The sequence below is a fragment of the Labrus bergylta genome, chromosome 21 (assembly GCF_963930695.1).
Source record: "Labrus bergylta chromosome 21, fLabBer1.1, whole genome shotgun sequence".
Taxonomy (NCBI): domain Eukaryota; kingdom Metazoa; phylum Chordata; class Actinopteri; order Labriformes; family Labridae; genus Labrus; species Labrus bergylta.
The window spans coordinates 2,772,596-2,793,040 of NC_089215.1; the positions used below are offsets into that span (position 1 = coordinate 2,772,596).

The 20,445-nt window shown below is 40.4% G+C and overlaps 3 protein-coding genes across 5 annotated transcripts; 2 read left to right on the forward strand and 1 right to left on the reverse strand.

Moving 5' to 3' along the window:
• The first annotated feature begins 577 nt into the window (after positions 1-577).
• On the forward strand, positions 578-7,637 carry prr15lb (proline rich 15 like b). Its single transcript, XM_020649836.3, has 2 exons — positions 578-780; positions 5,679-7,637. The coding sequence occupies exon 2, from the start codon at positions 5,704-5,706 to the stop codon at positions 6,043-6,045; it is 342 nt and encodes a 113-aa protein (XP_020505492.1). The 5' UTR covers positions 578-780; positions 5,679-5,703; the 3' UTR covers positions 6,046-7,637.
• Positions 7,638-9,686: 2,049 nt separating this feature from the next.
• On the reverse strand, positions 9,687-15,140 carry pnpo (pyridoxamine 5'-phosphate oxidase). Its single transcript, XM_020649812.3, has 7 exons — positions 14,562-15,140; positions 14,160-14,284; positions 13,984-14,083; positions 12,643-12,696; positions 12,439-12,567; positions 12,283-12,353; positions 9,687-10,611 (listed from the first exon to the last, which is right to left on the reverse strand). Exons 1-7 carry the CDS (start codon positions 14,781-14,783, stop codon positions 10,446-10,448), a joined length of 867 nt encoding a protein of 288 aa, XP_020505468.2. The 5' UTR covers positions 14,784-15,140; the 3' UTR covers positions 9,687-10,445.
• A 325-nt stretch (positions 15,141-15,465) lies between these two features.
• mrpl10 (mitochondrial ribosomal protein L10) lies at positions 15,466-19,473 on the forward strand. 3 transcript variants are annotated; one of them, XM_065949595.1, is made up of 6 exons: positions 15,553-15,588; positions 15,712-15,742; positions 15,805-15,974; positions 17,131-17,295; positions 18,208-18,352; positions 18,987-19,473. In XM_065949595.1, exons 3-6 carry the CDS (start codon positions 15,870-15,872, stop codon positions 19,220-19,222), a joined length of 651 nt encoding a protein of 216 aa, XP_065805667.1. In that variant the 5' UTR covers positions 15,553-15,588; positions 15,712-15,742; positions 15,805-15,869; the 3' UTR covers positions 19,223-19,473. The 3 variants fall into 3 exon arrangements, with proteins under 3 accessions (XP_020505477.2, XP_065805668.1, XP_065805667.1); XM_020649821.3 differs by lacking the exon at positions 15,712-15,742 and having other exon boundaries at positions 15,466-15,588; XM_065949596.1 differs by lacking the exon at positions 15,712-15,742 and having other exon boundaries at positions 15,543-15,588; positions 15,774-15,974.
• The last annotated feature ends 972 nt before the right edge of the window (positions 19,474-20,445 follow it).

A 20,445-nucleotide genomic window follows, 5' to 3' on the forward strand; every position in this document is an offset into this window, starting at 1 on the left:
ATTCACCTTTCTATGAGATTCCAGTGTTTATATTTCTTAACTATTTGGACCAGTACCTGCAGAATCGGTCACACTTTGGTGTCTTGTGAGCTGGAAGCCATACACAAATATGGACATGAAATCCCCGCATTGAAGAGGCCTCAGCAGATCCTCAAGAGGCCCTAATGTCAGCTCATTTGAATGCCAACCAAACTTGCAAAGTAAGCTTCCATTTAGCTTCTGGGATTTGACGTGAGTCATGCAAAACATCAGGAGCGTCGCTCTCCTCTTAGAGATAAACTCTTCCTGTCTGTGTCTCTCTTGTTTCTCGTCTGCAGCTTTAAGTCAGTGAACGACAAACACAAAGATGACTTTATTCTGAGTCCAAACTCCACATTAGAACAGGTCTGGGAGGTTTAAAGAGAGAGACTGATAAAAGAGGATTTATCTGCAGTTTCAGGCTCACATTAACTCAGAGGTCAGTAATCTGGATGTAGGGACGGGGGCCTCACTAAATCACTCGGTTGCAACATTAACTCACTCCCTCACTCACTGAGCGGGGCGGGCTGAAGGTGTGTGTGTGTTTGAGGAGGGTGTGTGTTCTTTAGAACTCAGGGACAAGGTGAGGCAGAGAGAGAGAGAGAGAGAGAGAGAGAGAGAGAGAGATGCTGCACCTGTTCACGATCACCTGTGAAAGAGAAGAAGAAAACAAAAAACAGAGAGGAGAGAAAGACATTTGAAGCATGGCGGGACAGTTTCACATCTGACAGAATCTCCTTCATCCTCCTCTTCTTCATCGTGGTAAGAAAAGTCAACTTTGAGCCACTTTATGTCTTCAGACACTTTGGTTTCTCTTGTTTGTTTTTTTATGCTTGACAACACAATGCACATTTGTCTAAACAAACATCCAGGGATGGCAACAGGTTGGGTTTATTGACAACTTATGTCATATATTCTCTGTTAGTAACCTCAGAACAGAACAGGAGGAGAAAGTCAGAGAGTTATTTCTATTGTTTCTCTTCTTTTTCTTTTGTCACTATAAGCTGCAACACTTAGACCATTACCTCAAAATGTTTAAAAAGTAACATTAAAGATAATTTTTAAGTGAAATATATTAAATATGGGAGGGTTACATGTCCTGAAATAGGAGAATTTGCTCTTATCACTCATCTTGTAAGACAGAGAATTTAATTTTTTAAAGTTGTGTCACAAAAAAAACGATCCTTGTTTAATCTAATCTCAGGCTACAGAAACATTTAATGGATTATCTTTATACTTATTTATATCAACTTTTTCAATAAGTTATATTAGTTATTGATCAATCAAAAATCTAATTTACTCGTCTCATGAATCTTCTGAACAAACAATATTTATGATGTTAAATACTGATTTAAGTTATTTTATTGCTTTTTCTTGGCTGTGAGCCTTAGAGAGAAAAATTAAACACATTTAAGAAAAGTCACAGATGATATAAAATGATAACATTTTAGAGTTTTAAATGTATTTGTTGTCATTTCCAGTTAAAAGTCAAAATAAAGCTTCAAAGAAAAGTCAGATTTAAAAACAATGTAACCTTTATTTAGCCAGGTTTTGTCCCTTTAAGATTAAAATTAAGATCCTCTTTGTCAAGGGCGACCTGGTCGAGACAGTCAACAGAAAAGAAAACACAAAGTTTCACACAGAGACACAAAGAGAGACAAAGTGCAGTTCACTAAAACAAACATTTGCATTAAAAGAGATCTATATGAGTCAAATTCATAAAACATTTCAGCTCCTTCGGTTTTTAGTCATTCTGTGACAGATTCCAGGTTTTTGTGTGTAGAATACTCAAAAAGCACTTCAAGATTTCTGTTATTTTTTCACATATTTGTCCATGAAACAACCTCAGAAAGAGACTCACACAGGTGGAAACTGACTTCATCATTAACTGTAGGCTTAAAACTCCTCCTAAGCTCATTGAACGTCACTGTTACGGGTCATCAGTGAAGCTGGCAGGACGGAGGAAACCTGAGACTCTAAAGAACCTTCAGCTTCTCTCTGAGGGCAGCCCGGAGCTCGATGCCCTCTGAGCCTCGTCCCCCGTTCACAGCCTCTGCAGCTGGTTAGTGATTCCCCCCCCAAAATGGTCCCTGGTCTTCCCTTCCTGCTGTGATCTCTGAGGGGGTCACCCTCACCGAACACAAATATGGTAACTTATTAAAGAGAGCTATGGAGGGCCTCCTTTATGTCAACAGAAGGTTTTGACTCAAAGGTCACGTCCAAGTCAAACACGGAGAACTGAGAGAAATATGTGCGCCCTATATCGAGCCGCTGTTTCTTAACAAGGTGTGAAAGTGCTGCTCAGGCTTTCTGCAGAAACTGTGAGTCAACAATGTTATGGAAATCCTCTGTAAACACGTGTGACAGAGGAACCTGCCTTTTGTTAAAGGCTTAAACATGCAAATTCTGCTGAATTCAGACAGACAAGAGAGGGAAGAGTAAGTCATGTCTGCTGTTTGGTTTGAAACACAACCTGTTGAGGTGTCTGTACAACCAGATAAAGGTTAGGCTAGCAGGCCCCAAAGTAACGCTAGGCGGAGGCTAAAGAAGCTTTAAATTGCTTCATTTTCTTCCTATAAGTTTACGTTTGGAAGCCCAAAATAAAAAATCTGTTCCCTTCTTTCCTGAACCATTGCACCTCTTGTTTCATGCCAGCAGCGTGCAAACATCACACGCCTCATTCAGATAAGAGTGAATGTTCCTGCAGAGGGCAGGGAGTGTATTTGCATAGGTGCAACACGATAAAAGTGACCACACCAAAGGAGGAGATGTTTACTCTCCAGTCAGCCCTTCATAAAAAACAGAGATTGCAAAGCTTGTTTTCTCCTTCAGTGTTCGGTTTAAAGGCTTACATTTCAATTCAAATACCGTCCAGATTTCATTTTTGCGTATCAGAGCTTTAAGTTTGTTCCAGTTCTGAAAGATTTTGAGAAGAATTTGGATTTACAGATGTGAGAGTATCCCTTATAGGTTCTGAAACAACCAAAAACAATAACCTTTTTTTTTATCTGTTATATATTCATATTGGTGACTGAAAGGGGACGTTTTGTTACTTCTCCCTGTCAAACTGTGCATTTTTTGGGGGGATTTTTTGGCCTTCATGGGACAAGTGACAGTTAAGACAAAGTCAGGAAACATAGTGATGTTGCAACCATTTTGTGTATGCTGATGGTTTGTGCATTATTACTAATTTCATGGATATATCTGGTCATCGTAAAACAAGGTGTTTCGAAATCTAATAGTTGTGAAAGATTAGAAAACGATCAAAAAATCTCTCATCACTTTTTTCCATTTTAGCCCAATGTAACGTTGAGTCGGCCGTTTTGGACGCCCCTCGGTTTGTCAGATATGAGAGCAGTTATCAGGTCAACAGGTGTTGCAGCGATGGAAGCGGGTCAAGAGAAGTGGTTCAGATAGAAGTGATTGTACCCGACCTAAAAAGCCTCTGCATGTTTCTAATAAGCTCCACGAGCAGAAACGTGCTCAAACTAGGATCAATATTGGAGATGCTTTTGAAAAATGGAGAGAGGTTAGAACACAGAAAGGTTTACAGACCCATGCAGAGCTGGATAAACACTGAAGCTTCAGAGTCCACCACATGGTGACCTGAGTGAGCATCCACTCTAGAGAGGAGGGGGGGGGGGGGGAGACAGCTCTACAATGTTTTGAATTTGGACTGCAGTACCCATTTTAAACACTAGTTGTCAGAGCTACATACTGCTCCTTTAAAATAACGAAAAGCTGCAACTTATTATATTTCCGACATTTTCCCCCCTAAATATTTCTACCCCATATAGAACCGTCTCAACCTCAGAAATAGACTTTGTCTGTAGCTTCACAACTGTGGTTGAAAACTTTGAAACTTTAGAATTGATATCCTATTTTATTAGAGATGAAGAGGAAGTATTTGAGTATGGTCAGGCGTCTTTGTGTGTGATATTTTGTATAGCTCCTCATAATGACTCAGTTGACAGAACACAAAGGTTGCCATCATCAAAGAGCCTTTGTATTCAGTTATTGAGGAAGTTATTCCTGCATTATGCTCTGTTGCTTGGAGACTGAGTCAAACAATAACTAGCTGAGGATAATAACAACGACCATAAACCTGAGTTCACTTTACTGCTGTACTAATGCAGCCTTGTTTTTGTTTTTTTTCATCAGTCTAAAGCGCTTTGGCTTCATGTCAGATCTCATGACAGGGACAGGTGATACTGCTCAGGCGTTCATGAATTAATCAGCGGAGAGCTGAGTGTCAGGTGTCCTCCTCCATCAGGTTACACATCCTGATCATGGAGACGAAACAGAAGCATCCATATCTGCACGGCTCGCTGAACACAGACGAGTCAAATACATGCAGCAGATCACTGTCTCACCTGTGTTTTAATTAAGACAACTTGCTGATCCATAATACGCCTGTGATGTCGAATTGATAACATCACATCCAGCTTCTGCTCAAGCTAAACTAACGCTAAATTTGGAGTGACTGTTAAAAAGTTTGTGAGGTTAAAAAATATTATTTATTCAATTAATCTCCTAAAGCACCTGTTTAAAGTATTTAATTTAACAAATACAATTTAAAGCTACTTTATGTTCATACAGTAAAAAATAATGGTATAGTCAGGGGCGTGTCCAGATGGGTGGACAGGGGTGGCATGGGCCCCCTAGAAACCTGATTGGCCACCCCAAAAACCTAAACAGTGATTGGCTATTTGCCCTGTCAGAAGCAGGACTTGTGTAAAACCAACAATATGTTTTTTGACTTTTTGCATTTCTGACTTTTTCCCACTAAACACTAACCAACATTATTCATCACGTTCTACATTTCTACCCCGTAAAGAACCGTCTCTCTCGACCTCAGAATTGGACCTACTTTGTCTGTAGATTCACAATTGTGGTTGAAAACCTCAAAACTCTTGAAGTAGAGGGCTGCTTGTATTTTTCTTTATATATCAATGTCTATTTAATATGTCCGGTGCTTGGGAAAGTAAAGAACTTTGCCTAGTGTTGTTTTTGCCGCTCTCCATTCTCCCCTTGGCCTGCACTCACACTGCTCCAGGACTAACCGGGCCTGAGCATGGTTACCTCATTGTAAGACAACAAATGCATAGCATTACGTAATCATGAAGTGTGCTTCAGGTTTCTGTTAATCGTTTGTGTTTTCTTTTTAATATTTTAATTCAGTGGCTCTCATTCCACCAGAAGGTCGAGAGTGTGATCCCTAGCTCCTGCAGACACGTCAAAGTGTCCCTGAGCAAGACACTGAACCCAAAATTGCTCCTGCTGCTGCGTTAGCGGCGACTGAATGTGCATGAGTAAATAACATTTACCCTGAAAAACAAAAGTATTACTCATTATCAGTCTTTGAAACCAAGCCTAAGTAACTTATGTGTGTTGGTAGAATATAGATTACTCCTCTGGTTGCTAAAAACACAAAACCTTATGACAGACATAAAGACATTGTATCCCTGGATACAAACTTCCATATGATTTATCGCCCCAATATGTTTTAAATAAACAGTCAAATCAAATGTGTTGCAGGCAGAGGAGGAACCTTCTCAAACTACAGCTCTACTTGCATTGAAAGCATCTTTTACAGCATGCTATAGGTGTAAATAAAGTTGTTCTCTCTAGTCTTTAAGGGTGTTTTCTGTCTCCCTCAGGTCAGCCCTTTTCTCTTTTGGAGCCATGGCCGATCCCAGCTGGTGGAAGCTGACTTTCTCCCGTAAGAAGAAGTCCGAATCAAAGGTCCTGTATGAGATCCCGACCGAGTACGGCAGCAACACGGGAAAGAGCAAAGAGCACCCGAGCAACAACAACCCCCCCGCCGACCACATAGACAGCCAGTTTAACGCCCGACTGGAGAAGATTGTGGACAAATCCGCCACAAAGGGCCGGCACGTCAAGGTCTCTCACTCCGGACGCTTCAAGGAGAAGAAGAAGGTCCGAGCCACGCTGTCCGAGAACCCGAACCTGTTCGCAGAGAACAACCTCAGTGATGAGAACCATAAAAACAAGACTGAGAAATAACACACAGGGCCCCCCAAAAAATGCACATACTTGACCATGAAATGTTTCATATATCCATTTTTAAAATCTTAAAAACACATGCAAGCAAAAAACATGTGCAGCCTGCGCGTTGGATAAACACCTGTCACCTGTCACCACACCCAGGTAGATACTGTTACCAGTGGACTCACCCATACAAACAAACTGGTATCAGTAGAAAAAACCACTGAAAAAAAACACCAGGACTTTTTTTTCTGACATTTATAGTCCTGTCTTTTTCTGACTTTCCATCCTCAAATGGATGTAATTTACCACCAAAGAGTCTCTTTATCATGAAAACAGCTCATTGAAACTCATGCAAACATCTTTAAAAAAATAAATAGTAACACAACTGTAAATATTTTGTATTATTATAGATGCAGATTTTTGGTTTAGTCCTAATTTTTTATGTCTAAACAATCAATAAAAAAGTAAAATAGTGTCTCTATATGGTGCATTTAAACCACATTGAATTGTTAAGCATTTTTATGATGCAAAAGAGAGACTTGATTTAAATGTCTGTTTGTGAAATATTGTGAATATATAAAATAATTATCTATGCAAATGCACCAATCTGTGCAACACTCTTGCAAATATCCTTTTTAATGAACATTAATTCAAAGGTCATATTATATAAAATCCTCTTCTCCATGTTCCTCTAACTCTAATATGTCTCTAGTCTGTCTACAAACCCCCTGAATATGAAAAAAGTCCATCCTCTCCGTCTTTTCCCTGCTCCACTTTTCAGAAAATGTGTGCTCAAACAGGCTGTTTGGAGATGCTCCCTTCATGACATCACAAAGGGCAGTAGCCCCTCCCCCAGGTGGGTGACACTCCCACAGCTAGGTGTTTGTTCTGCCCTCTGAGTCTGCCTTCTCAACGTAAACAATAGGACATGGAGCGAGAAAGACCGAGTACACCCAAGCCCTTCCAGAGAGGGGGGCGTGGTCAGACACAGCTCATTTACATATTTAAAGGTACAGAAACAGCCTGTTCTGAGCAGGGCTGAAATAGAGGGGTTTATAGGCATGATCAAATACAGGATCAGAGTGGATTTAGAACAAGAAACTTCACACACATGTTTTGAGGAGCTCTGAGACTCATTTACACTGATTGAAGAGGAGGAGAACATGTGACCTTTAATTTTTTTTATAATGAATGATAAAGTGGAATTAAAGCTAATTTTTTATGTCAAAACAATCAATCAGGACGAGAAGAAATGTCTTCAAACCAAACCCCAGTTCATTTTTATGCGTTTTTACGACCAGAGTAAATAAAATGTCTGTGTGAAATTATGTGCTTCCAAAATTCAAAGAAGAAGAAGAAGGATGTTTTGGTTTCATGTTTTATGTCACCTTTTCTGACTTTCTGTGCGCAAACTTCTGGTTCATTTAAATTCAGAAATGATCTTTAAAAATGAAGGAAACGTCGAAACAATCATGCAAATATCATGATGAATAAAGAGTGAGATTTGTGTAAATTATTTTTATCATCGTGGATGTTTTCTGGGAGTTTTACTTTGTTATGTTTGAACAACCCATTCGAAAATAAAGAAAATATGCTGTGCAACCAAACCCTTGTTTTTATTTGTTTGCATTTTTACGATCAAAATAAATAAAAATTTGATTTTTATGTTCTTCAGTTAGAGCTGTGCGTACACTCACATGTTGTATGATGTATGCAGACAGGCGCTCTGTCAGACTTTAAGGTATGTCACCTTTATTTGCACATGTACGTTGATGACTCAGCCTGTTAGTGTTCGTTTCAGGTAACCCAGAGCAGGTTGTGTTTTCACCTGAGCCCGTGTGTGCAGCTTTCTGTTGGCATGACGACAGAAAGCAGACACGGACACCCGATCCAGCTTTGTGCTTCTACATTTTGTAATAATGAATTACATCAGACCAGCTGGTGGTGACGAAGCAGTGAGTGATGGGGCCACATTCAGTTACTTTACTCGAGTAAAAGTACGTAAGTCGTACTGTAAAGGTATGAAAGTAACAGCAAAATTTGCACATTTTGGCTGCTGTGGTTTAAAGTTTGTGAGCCCTCAGGGGGCCCCCTACTGGGTCTGGGGCCCCAAGCAGTGCCTCTGTACCAATGCAACCCAGCATATAATGCGCATTACACATAATGCACAGGATCTGCACATCAGGAGAGATAAGACAACAAAGGTAAGAGAATGTAAAAACATATAGGGACACCATGACGCTGCTGCACAATCCACAGAGCCTTTACAAACATCGTTCAGACTTTTGATTGACGTGGGAACAGGAGAGTTTTTAAAGCGGTTCAGTTGACAGCGGGGGGACTCTGTATCGTCTGCCAAGAAGGTAGAAGCTCAGACTCAGACTGGAGGATGTGAGACGGGTCAGACTGTCACAGAGTGTTGTCTGTTATGTGTTATTAGAAGCAGGTTTTCAAACAGATTTTTTTCTTAATTGATTTTCTCTTTTAAAGAAAACTGGACATCCACGTGACATTAACGGAAACAACAAACAATGACACAAGACCAGCTTGTATAAAATAAGAAATGAAAACGTCATGTCAGTATTACTTTACAGGTTAAACATTAATATGACTTTATTTAATAATTTTGTGGAGCTACATTCAGCATGGCGGGACATTGAGCTAAACTTTAAAAAAAAGAAAGAAGATATTTCATTTTTTTAAAAAGTTTTTAGCCTTTTTGCCTTAATTTGACAGTTGAAGAGAGACAGGAAATGTTGGGAGGTGAGAGATAGATATGACCTGCAGCAGAGGGCCGGGGTCTGATTTGAACCCACAGCCACTGAGGACTAAAGCCAACATATCCACACCCCGAACTACACTTTTAATTTATTCATTTACTTTCATTAAAACAATTTTAATAAGATTTTACATTTTAATTCTGCACTGTAACGTTTAACTCTTTTTAAATTGTAACTTTATTTATTTCAATTAGTTTCATTTGAATTATTTTTATTTGAACATATTTTCAGATTTAATAATTTCAGTGATTTTGTTCTATTTTAATGTTTCTTTTCTTTCCTCTGTCATGATGCTTTTTGATGTCTTGTGTGAAGCACTTTGAATCGCCTTGTTGTTGAAATGTGTGATATAAATAAACTTGCCTTTCCTGGAAAGAGGTGCGACAGTGGCCTAGTGGTTAGTACTAGTGGTTAGTGCTAGTCCCCCATATACAGAGGTTTAAGTCCCTCAGTGCAGGTGGTCCAGGTTCAAATCCGACCTGTGGCTCACTCTCTCTCTGTCGCTGATTTTCCAGCTCTATCCATTGTCCTATCCCTAAAATATAACCCCAGATATAAAACCTTAAAAAACACTAATTCCAAAGTGTATCCAGAAACACAGCCGAAAAATAGCTTGAGCCAAACAGAAACTTTAACTACATGATAAATGAAGTGAAGTTAAACTTCTCAGGTGTTGTGCAGAAGAAGTACCAGGAGGCATGTAAAGAAACAAAAGCAAATAGAAGCTTTAACTTGTTCTGAAGGACATTACATAAGTAAACATGTTCAGTTAAATCCTCCTCAGTGCCCAAGTTGACTTTGTGAAGAGAGTAAAATAAAAGAATGTGTGCAAAGAGTCGTACTGCTGCCACCTGCTGGACAAAATACACAACGTCACCCGTTACAAATTAAGCTTTATTAATGGCTCTAAATCCACTTTTACTTCATGTTAAAATGTCATCTTTTCACTGATTTCATCAGTAAACAATAATCTCATTCTCAGGCAGCACAAGACGAACACGACACAAACATCATCGTTGGCACGGTTTAAATTCAGTCAGATCGACTGTCACAGGTTAAAGACTGATACAAACAACCAGGGGAATGTTTTAAGATCCATGTTTTCACGGTCATTTTTGCCTTTATTAGACAGGACAGCTGAAGAGAGACAGGAAGTGTTTGGAGGAGAGAGCAGGGGGGATGACATGCAGCAAAGGGCCGGGGTCGGGTTCAAATCCACGACTGCTGCGACATGGACTAAAGCCTCTGTACATGGAGTACCGCTACATAACCGCTAGGCTATCCGGCGCCTCTAATGACTCTATCATTCTAACATTGAAAATGGACGACTTGAGGACAGTGGTACACGTTGTGCTTCTCAAGAAATAAGACACAGTTTCCTCGACCTTAAGGTTAGCGATGGTGTTTCTGTCAATCATTACTCGACAGTCACAGTTGGAGTTTGTCCTCCTCGTTACGTCGGTATACTTCCTGTGCGTCTTTTCATTTCTTAATGCTCACAGACGATCGGCTTGGTGATGAATCACACACACACACACACACACACACACACACACACATACACACACACACAGTTTTTTTTTATCAATGATGATTAGTCAGGGTACGAGTCTGTCGGGGGGAGGGGGGTTCCTCTCATGGAGACAGTCTCTGGTAAACCCAGCCTCCCTCTGCAGCGTGCTCAAACTCCCCCGACTCCGACTCGCCGTCCTTCGGCTTTGTGAAGACGATTCGGTCGTGCAGTCTGTTGGTCTGACCCTGCCAGAACTCGATGAGGTACGGCTTCACGATGTAGCCCCCCCTGTTGACAGAGACAGAGAGAATGAGGAGAAAAGTCCTGCAGCAACGAGTAACGACTACTTTAACTCGATGGAGAAGATCTGCATCAAATTTAGTTTCAGCAAAGAAAAATCTGCTCTGAGTGGAATAGAAACTGATGGCACATAGATTTTTCTTCTACTTAAAGTCTTTCTATGTGATTTTTTACACTTAAATATAATATAAATCAAGTATCTCCTCTGAAAATAACTCTGTGAGTCATGACTGTCTACAATGGGTGTAACACCCGAGTCCCACTGTCTGTGATGTTTTCAGAGTTTTCAGAGTCCTATCTTCAGTTTGTTTACATCGCCGGGACGGCCGGCTGACTCCTCCCCTCGTGTATAAAAGTTGTTTAATTGAGGGACTAGAGAAAAGAAGAATAACATACTGTACTCACTGCTTAACTGTGTTTCTAGATCACGCTCATTTCAGGTAAATTTACATGCAGTGTGAAGATACCAGCATAGCATTTACAGATAAGACTAAACTTGTTATATTTAGTGGCTTTTGGACGAGTTGGTAAATGGAGTTTATAACTCACCCACAGAGCTAAAGCAGCAGATTTCCTCTGTTACCAGTCTTGAGCTTGTAAAGCGCTTTTCTAGTCTTTTGACTCCTCAGAGCACTTTTAAACTGCAGGTCTCACCTACACATTCACACACTGATGGTAGAGGCTGCTGTGTGAAGAGTCCATCAGAAGTAACTCTTTCATTCATACACATTCACACGCCGCTGCAGAGCCAGCAAGAGCAACAAGGGTTAAAGTGTCTTTCCCGAGGACACATCGGACATGTGGCTGCAGGAGCTGGGGATCGAACCCCGACTTTCCTGTTGAGAGACGACCGACTCTACCACTTAGCCACAGCCGCCCGAAATAAGTCAAGATCTCAGAAAAACAAGCGGACATTGCTCTTTATCTTTGAACAATGGAGTAAATAAAATGCATGTCTGCTGAGGGCTTCCATCTGAAAGTGAACTAGCACATATCCTTCAATCTATCCTCACTGCTTTAAAGGTCCCATATTCTTCTTCTTCTGGTTTTATATGCTCTTTAGTGTGTTTTCCAAGTGTCCTGTGCATGTTTAGGCACATCTATGTGCAAAAATTCAAAGTCTGCGGAAACGCGGCTTCTCCTACGTCCTCCTGTTAGCTGTAGCATTAGCTGCACGTAACGCTCGGTTCTAGCCCCCCTCGATTAAAATTTACCAGTGTGACGTCTTGTCAGTGTGAGATCACTGATCTAAGCCCATTGGCTCGTTGTGGCCCAGCAGCTCATGTTGCACGCCCATTAACTTCTATAGCACGCCCATGATATGCCGTAGCCTGCGGTAGCGAGCGCCCACTGTAGGCAGCCCCCTCACTCTGAGACCTCTCCATTAGTGCATGTCCATAGGATCCTGTTTGTGTAGCATGTTAACTAGACAGAGTGTAAAAAACTAATTTCCCCTCGAGGGAGCAATAAAGTGTAAGTTATTATTATTAAGCGAGCCGGTGCATGGAGCGGCAGTACATGAAAACAGACACTTTCTTTTACACTTTAGCTATTGTGAACGTACAAAGGGCATAATATGACTTGCAAAAAAAAAAGTTTTCTGAAGTTTCCTGACATTTTAGGATATTTAAAGTTCATAAAATGTTAAAAAGATCTCACCAGTAGTCGGGCATCGGCACCTCTGTGTCCTTGTACTTCTCCAACAGCTCTGCATTTCTCTGCCTCAGATACTAAAAGAAGAACACACAGTGCAGCTAAACCCTTTGAGCGTTTCTGCATGAACTACTTTACAAAGTTGGAGTTCTGGTTCTTTACATCTCTGTCAGGCACTGGAGTGCTTTGTCGGCTCACGACGGCTCCGATCTGGCTGCTCTTCGGTCGGGAGTGGAAGTAGTCACACGAGCTCTGGAAGGGAATCCGCTCCACGTTGCCCTCAATGCGAATCTGCAAATTCAAATTAGACTCGTTAAGATATAAATTAATAAAATGATCGTCAGTAAAATAGAATTTGACGAGCACCTGTCTGTTGAGAGGCTCCCAGTAAAAGACCAGACATGCATGTGGATTGCTCTCCTGTAGACAAATCAAAATCAAGACAAGAATTAAACAATGAAAACACAGTGAAGTAGACTTTAAGGTCTGTTGAAAGATCAGAAAGAGTTATGCAATTGTTGAATTTGTTTTTGTTTTTTCCTTTTATTATCATTTAATTCTTTCATCATTTAATACATAGGTCATAAAGTCATAACCTTTTTCTGCTTTCAACATTTCCTGTTAAACTTACACACACTCGTAGTGCCGACGCTCCTGTGAGGTCAAGGTAAGTGTGACATACATTGAGGCAAGACCACATAGAGCTCGTAGGCTCCTATGTGGTTCAGAAACAAGGCTCAGAAAAAAAGGCTCAGAAACATAGCGTTTCTGAGTATCTGCTCGGTTCACGGTCTTCGAGCTGAAACCACATATGAACTTGGTATTACCTATGTCATGAACTTGGCATGACCTGTGGATGCATCATGTTTCTGCGAACGTGCATTGTTGAGGTGTTACAGGATCTTGAAAAAAGAGAGACTTTTTGTCTATAAAAACGCTGCAGAAAATCTGATCGAGGTTCTTTTTTGCTTTGCTAAAGGAATCCACGTCACTCTGACTTTTGAAATCCCATCTTGGGACTGAGTCTCTGAGACCAAGATCTTTTAAAACCTCAAGTGTCTACACTCACAGATTTAGACTTTGGTCTTTGAGTTTTCATTTTCTTTTCCATGTTTTTATATTTTTCTTTTACTGTTTTGTATTTGCATTTGGAATATCATTTGACATTTTTTAATATATTTTCGGAAACTTTTTGAAATCATTTACACCACAAAGACTGGAAGTTCCCCTTAAAGACCCCGTGAACCTCGGAAGGTAAGCTTGAGCAGTCACACCTAGGCACACTTGTCTTACTGATTTATGTTACACACTTCATACACACCTAACATCCTAGCGGGGGGAGTTCACAGTTATTGGGGGGTAATCTAGAGTCCTATACCAGGGGTTATCCTTGAATCTAATTATTCTAGAAATGAATGTTAGGCAGATAATCCTGGGGCTGTGATTATAACTTGTTCATCTGTCCTCCAAAGGGTGTTAGAGGAGTCATTTTACATAGCTCCTTCCACTAGGAAAGAGGAGACGAGCAGGTTGGTAGGGAGTGAGCTCTCATTTAGTTCAATAATTAGTTAACTAATGTGTGGTGAGCTTCCGTGAGCTATAGTAAAGTTATTCACCTCTTTTTGCATGTCCAGGACATGCTACAGGTCAAATGAGGTCACATAGAGTCTTTGCTGTATCAGGAATAAAGAGAGACCTGTCACTCACCAGCTCAGATCCCTTTCTGCTCTCATAGTTGGTAAAGAAGCGGAAACCTTCGTCGCTGTAACCTTTCAGCAGGACCATACGAGCAGACGGACGTCCATCTCTGTAGAAGAACAAATATATAATAAAGGTTGACATAACTCTAAGAAACTTAAATCAGACATACCTGCTTAACCTACTTGGAGGCTGTGGCGATGCACATGGCGTTTGCCTCTCCGATTTCAGGACACTTCGTGGCTTGGTCGAACCAGTCTCCAAACTGTTTGATTGGGTCCAGAGAAACCAGCTGACTCTCCTCAAAGCACTGTGAAAACAAAGAGTATTTAGGAGTGCATTATATTTATCAGGGTCTGCTTTGCACAGGCCAAAGGTGGAGGTCAATGACTGTTACATCTGGGAAACGTGAAAAGCGAATCTTTCTCCAGCTGTTTCACGTATTTTATATTTTTGCATGCAGCTTTCAGAATAAAAACAATGCACATGTTTTGTGCATGTTGCTGTTTTACACACTTTACATCTGATGAAGCTGTCGGATTTTCAACCTTTAAACATGTAACTCAAGGTCTCCCAGCTGCACTCACCTCTTCATCTGCTTTATATGTCTTCCTCATGTCACTCAGGTCCATGGTTGAACTGTCGCTCGTTGATTTCCGACTGAAACTCTGCAAAAACGCGTTTTTATGAACCGCTGTCAAAGAGGCATGTGACGGAGGATTTCCACTAAATACACCAATACACCTCAATAAATCCACACGGAGTATGCGCCTCATGCTTGTGGAACTGACGCTGACGTCAGGACGCATCCTCGTAAATAAAGGCTACGTAAAATATTATGAAAGTGTTTTGTAACTTCACCAAAAACTTTAAAACGTTGATGTTTGTATTTTTTTTTTAAATTAATTTTATGAAAAACAAATACATGATGTGTTGTACAGTCATACAGTACAGTCAGTTAAAAATAAAAAAAATAAAGAGACTGAAAAGTAATGACGTCGATTCGCCATGCTGCATTCACGTTCTTGCATTTCGGTGAGAAATTCCATACACTAAACCAAGTTGTACCCATCTCTGTGAGTTTAATTTACAAAATGAATCTCTTTCCGTGTTTGAACATTAAGAAGTTTATTTTTTTATATATATATTTTAACAATTTTGATTGCCGAAAAATTGATCTTAAAATGACACAAAAGCTGGCAGACAAACAGAAAAATCTCAAATTAACACGGAAATTACGATTTAACGATTGCAGTAAAGTTTCGTATGGTTTAGTCAGTGAGTCTAAATTTGCTTATGATTTATATAAATGTAATAAACACACTGAGGATCAACGACTCACACACAATTATATATTAATATAATATTATTATTAATATTTAAGTTAAAATGTTTTCGTACTTGCACTGTTGTTGATTTACTGCTCTGTGTGCCTTTGAATTGCCCCCCGGGGACAAATAAAGTTTTTTGAATTTAATTGAATTGAAAAAATCCGACGCGATTACATTTCTCTCTGCATGTCAGTGAATGCAGCATTTCTGCGTCACTTCCGAAATCGCCGTTTCCTGTCGAAGATGGCTGCGACCTTGTGTGTAAAATTGCTACCGAAACAGGGTAATGTATAATAAATACTGCATTTCTAGTTTCCCTTTGTGTCCGCAGTTGTTTTAAAAAAAAAATATATATATATATATTTAGAAGTGTAAACCGTCGGTTTAGTTTCTGTCGCTCCACCAGGTGTGTAACCTGCCTTGTTTCTGTTCACCAGGTGTGTAACCTGCCTTGTTTCTGTTCACCAGGTGTGTAACCTGCCTTGTTTCTGTTTTTTAGGATGGCTTCCCCTGACTCAGAGTGTTCGTCACGGCTCCAAAGCTGTGACTCGACACAAGAGGCCGATGCATTTCATCAAACAGAAGCTGATGGCTGTGACAGAGTACATCCCTCCTGCTCCAGCTGCTCCTCCAGGTGCCTATCCGCGCGAGACCAAAAGCGTCCAGGAGGTAACACACACACATATACATAAAGTTTATTTATAAAGCACTTATCAAAGTCACAAAGTGCTTTACAGAAAAAAGAAAACATCCCAACAGTCAAATACACAAAAATAAAATCCTATTAAAAAAGCATGAAAAATAAAACAACAGCGCAGCAATCATCCAATGAACAGAGAGAAGGATCAATCATCCAATGAACAGAGAGAAGGATCAATCATCCAATGAACAGAGAGAAGGATCAATCATCCAATGAACAGAGAGAAGGATCAATCATCCAATGAACAGAGAGAAGAGAAACATCCTGGATGAAACAAGGATTATTAAAAATGTGTTTTTAAAAGAAGATAGTGATCCATCTCTGACTTATTCTCTCTCTAAATTACAATAAACCATAAAGAACCATGTTGAGGTGTTTGTAGAGTTATTATTCAATTCAATTCAATTTATTTTTGTATAGCGTCAACTCATAACAAGTGTTATCTCGAGACACTTTACAAAGAGCAGGTAAAAGACCTTACTCATTGCTATGTTACAAAGATCCGGCCTATCCATCATGAGCACTTTAGCAAAGCAGCAAAAGTTACAGTGGTAAGAAAAAACTGTCTTATTAAAAGGCAGAAATCTTCGGCCGGATCCCCGGCTCATGACGAAACAGCCTTCACAGGCCTAGACTGCGCCGGGGTTGGAAAGGGATAGGGGGAGAGATGGGATAAGATGCAGGAAGAGGGATAGGGAGCAACGGGGGTGGGGGTGGGGGGGGGGCAGACCATCCATCAACAGTCCGGTTATGCATCATTTATGCAGAAAGATGAAAATAGAAAAATTGTTTCACAAAATGTAAAAACAGTTTGTACGGCTAAACGTCGATTTATGAAGAGAACAATATCTGTAAATAAATATCCCAATTTCCCCAACAAAAATCAAGCTGTCACCATCAGAAGTCCATAGTCCATGTCCATTGCACCTTTTGTACATTTTGCGTTTTTTCTCTTTATTTTTTCTCTTTTACATTTTAGATTCTATTTTATATATTCTCATAGCTTCTTCTGCTGTACTATTTAAGCTTTCAGAAGAATAAAGATATCTGGCCTCTCTATAGAGAGATCAGAGACTTTTGTTCCATATCACTGTGTGATAAACGCGCCTCTTCGTCCTCTGTCAGGAGACTCCCTTGATGTTGATCTTGAAGAGGAATTTGGAGAAGGTGTTCCAGGACTGTAAGATGATCGCCGTGGTCCAAGACAGCTCCAGCAGTGCTGAAGACATGATGAGTCTGAGGCACAGACTTCACAAACATGACATTAAGGTCAAATTCTTCCCCAACGAGGTAATGCTGTTATTGTTATTTTCTATCTAGCAATTCACTGTCTTTAGAAAATAATGCTACACAGCCCGTTTCTGACATTGATAGGGACCAGGACAGACCCCTTAGGATATTTCCCACTGAATGTCAGAGTGAGCTGATGTGAGAACACAGCAGGATTTAATCAGGAGAATTCACCTCCAGCGAGTGGGAGGGGATGTGACGTTTACTCCCTCTCCGATTGTTGCACAACCAAAGACTATTTACACACGATCACTGCGATCTCCTTGCACAGGATTAAACGGCCGCATTATGTTTTCTGCTCTCCAGTAGTTTCTTCTCCTCTCTTTTGTTGTTATTGTGATTCAGTCAAACTACAAAAAGCTTTGATTCAAAGGAAAATATTCCCATCATCGCGTCGTGTAGCGGCCTCTGTTTCTTTGTCAGCCGCTTCCGCGTCATTCCTTTTACATCACATGTTGCATCAGGAGACCCTCCTGCCCCCGCTCCCGTCCGACTGGGTTAGTCTCCCGCTGTGAGGTGCACGTGTGAACGACCAGGTCAGGAGGATTTCAGTTGTGGTCCTCCTGAAATTTTGTAGATATGTGAAAACGTCTTCATGTAATAATGAGGGCAGGTGGGATCACAGATTGTTGCCTTGAGCCCTGTGCACACCATCCTCCAATTTTCTCTTGCCACTTTTCAACTATAAAATCCAGAACATTTAACTTTTCTAAGTCATAACCAGGAGCTATTTATAGACATAATATGTGCTGTTGGAATAAAAAACATTGCATGGCACATTAATTCTATCTCCATAAATAAACACTTCTACAGAAAGTACATGTGAGCAGAACTCCCCTCTGGTTTCTTCTTTCAAAACAAACAACATGCTTTGATTCCTCTGTCATTTGACTCTCTTTGTTCCTTTTTCAGGTGATGCGGTCGTTCCTGAATAACAGCATTTACTGCAACATGGCTCCTCTGATCTTCGGCCCGACGGTCCTGATCGTCAGTAACGAGCCGAAGGTGAAGGAGATGCTGAAAACTCTGAGAGGCAGTCCACAGATGACGCTCCTGGGTATGTTTAATCTTTGTGTTTTTATGCAAGAAGGAGCTTTGCGCTGCAGAATGATGATTTGTTTAAGTTTGCAGCAGACAAAGATTGCATTTGATGCTTCAGGCACACAAATTTATAAAAATGTTTTCTGTGAGTCAAGAAGCGCCGTATTTCCTTCAGATTCTGATTCTGATTTTGCATCAATCATGACAGAAATATGACCCTCTTAATAGGTGTTTTCCCTCCTGATTTAGTAAGGCGACTAATACGATTGACTGCAGCTAAATGCATTGATTATCTTCTAACTGTAGCTGTATAAAAAATATGGCGGAACATCTGTATATTGACGCTTAAATCCTCAGGGAACCATTTTATTTTGCCAAACAATATTCATAAAGTCCTGAAGATGCTGAATTCAGTGCACACTGAAATCTTTTTCTACTTATTGAGAAGCCACAGCATGAAATGTTTTGTAAGTTAAGTCGGTATTCCTTCAATTATAAATGTTGTTTCAAACTGTCATTGTTCTTCCAGTTGTTTGGATCTATTTGTGATGCAATAATCAAAACCTCGACTCTTCCCTCCTTCAGTGAAAAACAGATTCTGAGCGCGATATTTAACCGCAGCTCTTCTTCCTCCTCTCTCGTCTCAACAGGAGCGTGTATAGAGAACTCGTTGCTGAGTGCTGAGGGGGTGCTGAGCTACTCCAAACTCCCGTCGGTGACAGTGGTGCAGGGCGAGCTGGTGAGCGGGCTGACGATGATGACATCACGCACGGCCTCCCTGCTGCAGCGTCACCCGGCCCACCTCTCCGCCCTGCTGCAGCAGTACGTCAAACAGCAGGGCACAGACGCCGCCGCCGCCGCCGCCACCGCAGAGGAGGCAACGTAGAGCTTCAGAGGAAGCCACTGAGACTGACTTTTGATTCCAGCTGCTTTGGGAATGACGAGAGTGGATGCAAACCGCAGAATTGAACCCAAAGTTTAACGATGAGAAGAATTCTGCATAGAAATACCCAACGCTGAATCCTTTTGTTTGCATCCATCAACAGGAGTGTTGTTGCTCCTGTGAATGAACTCTGCAGAAGTGTCATCATCTCCACAACAATATTTTTATCTAAGGATAAAGTCACATATAAATAATCGTTGTCTGTGTCTTTTTTTTATGTGGACTCTGTGTGTTGTGTTTTAAAATCATTTAATTTCCCCCAGTCAAAGATATGCCAGACGTAGAGTGGGCGACCTCTTGTGAGACGTACTGTGAGCGGCATCATGCAAACCACTCTGGCCAATATAAACACAAGTGGTCACAGATCCTGATTCGCTAATCTGCAGATTACTGCATGTTAATCTGGGTCAGTTAGGTCGATAATGACCTGTAGTTCTGAGGGAGACAGACATCACTCAGGAGGCTCATTACTAAGTATCTTTCAAAAAACATCATCATGGGAATTACTTGCACTTAATCCATTTAGATGAGATGATTTCATATGTTCATATATAACATTGATCAGAAAAATCCACGAGGCACCTGCAAACAGTCGACGAAAGGGGAAATTCAGGCTTTAGCTAGATAGATACTTTATAGATCCTGAGGGAAATTCAAAGCATCCAGTAGCAGGTTACAAAGACGTACATGACATGAAACATTTGTTACTAATTAAACCACAAAACTGACGCCCCCCCTCCCATACATATATATTAACCCGAAAAAAAAGATTTAAAGAATACCCCGAGATGAATAAAACTTCAATTGTGCACTTAAAAATAGACTTATACAAGAAATGTACATAACCTGTGCAGGGACAAAAATATATGTGAAATTTAAACAAGAACCTAAAAACAGCTGAGGAAAAAATCTGTAATTAGACCTGAATATAAAAACTAAAATAAAAAAGTGTTGACCTTCTGAAGTTGTGTTATTTATATATGTACAGCAATGTTTAAAAAGCAGCAAAATGATCAAAAAACAGACATTAAATAGAATTATGAGGATGAGAATTACTATGAGGTGCAGTGAAAGAAGAGTCTATACCTTTACATTTTTATGCATTTGAAATATAAAAACACTTCATTCCATAACCTAAACTTTAAATATCACTGGTTAGAGCTTCT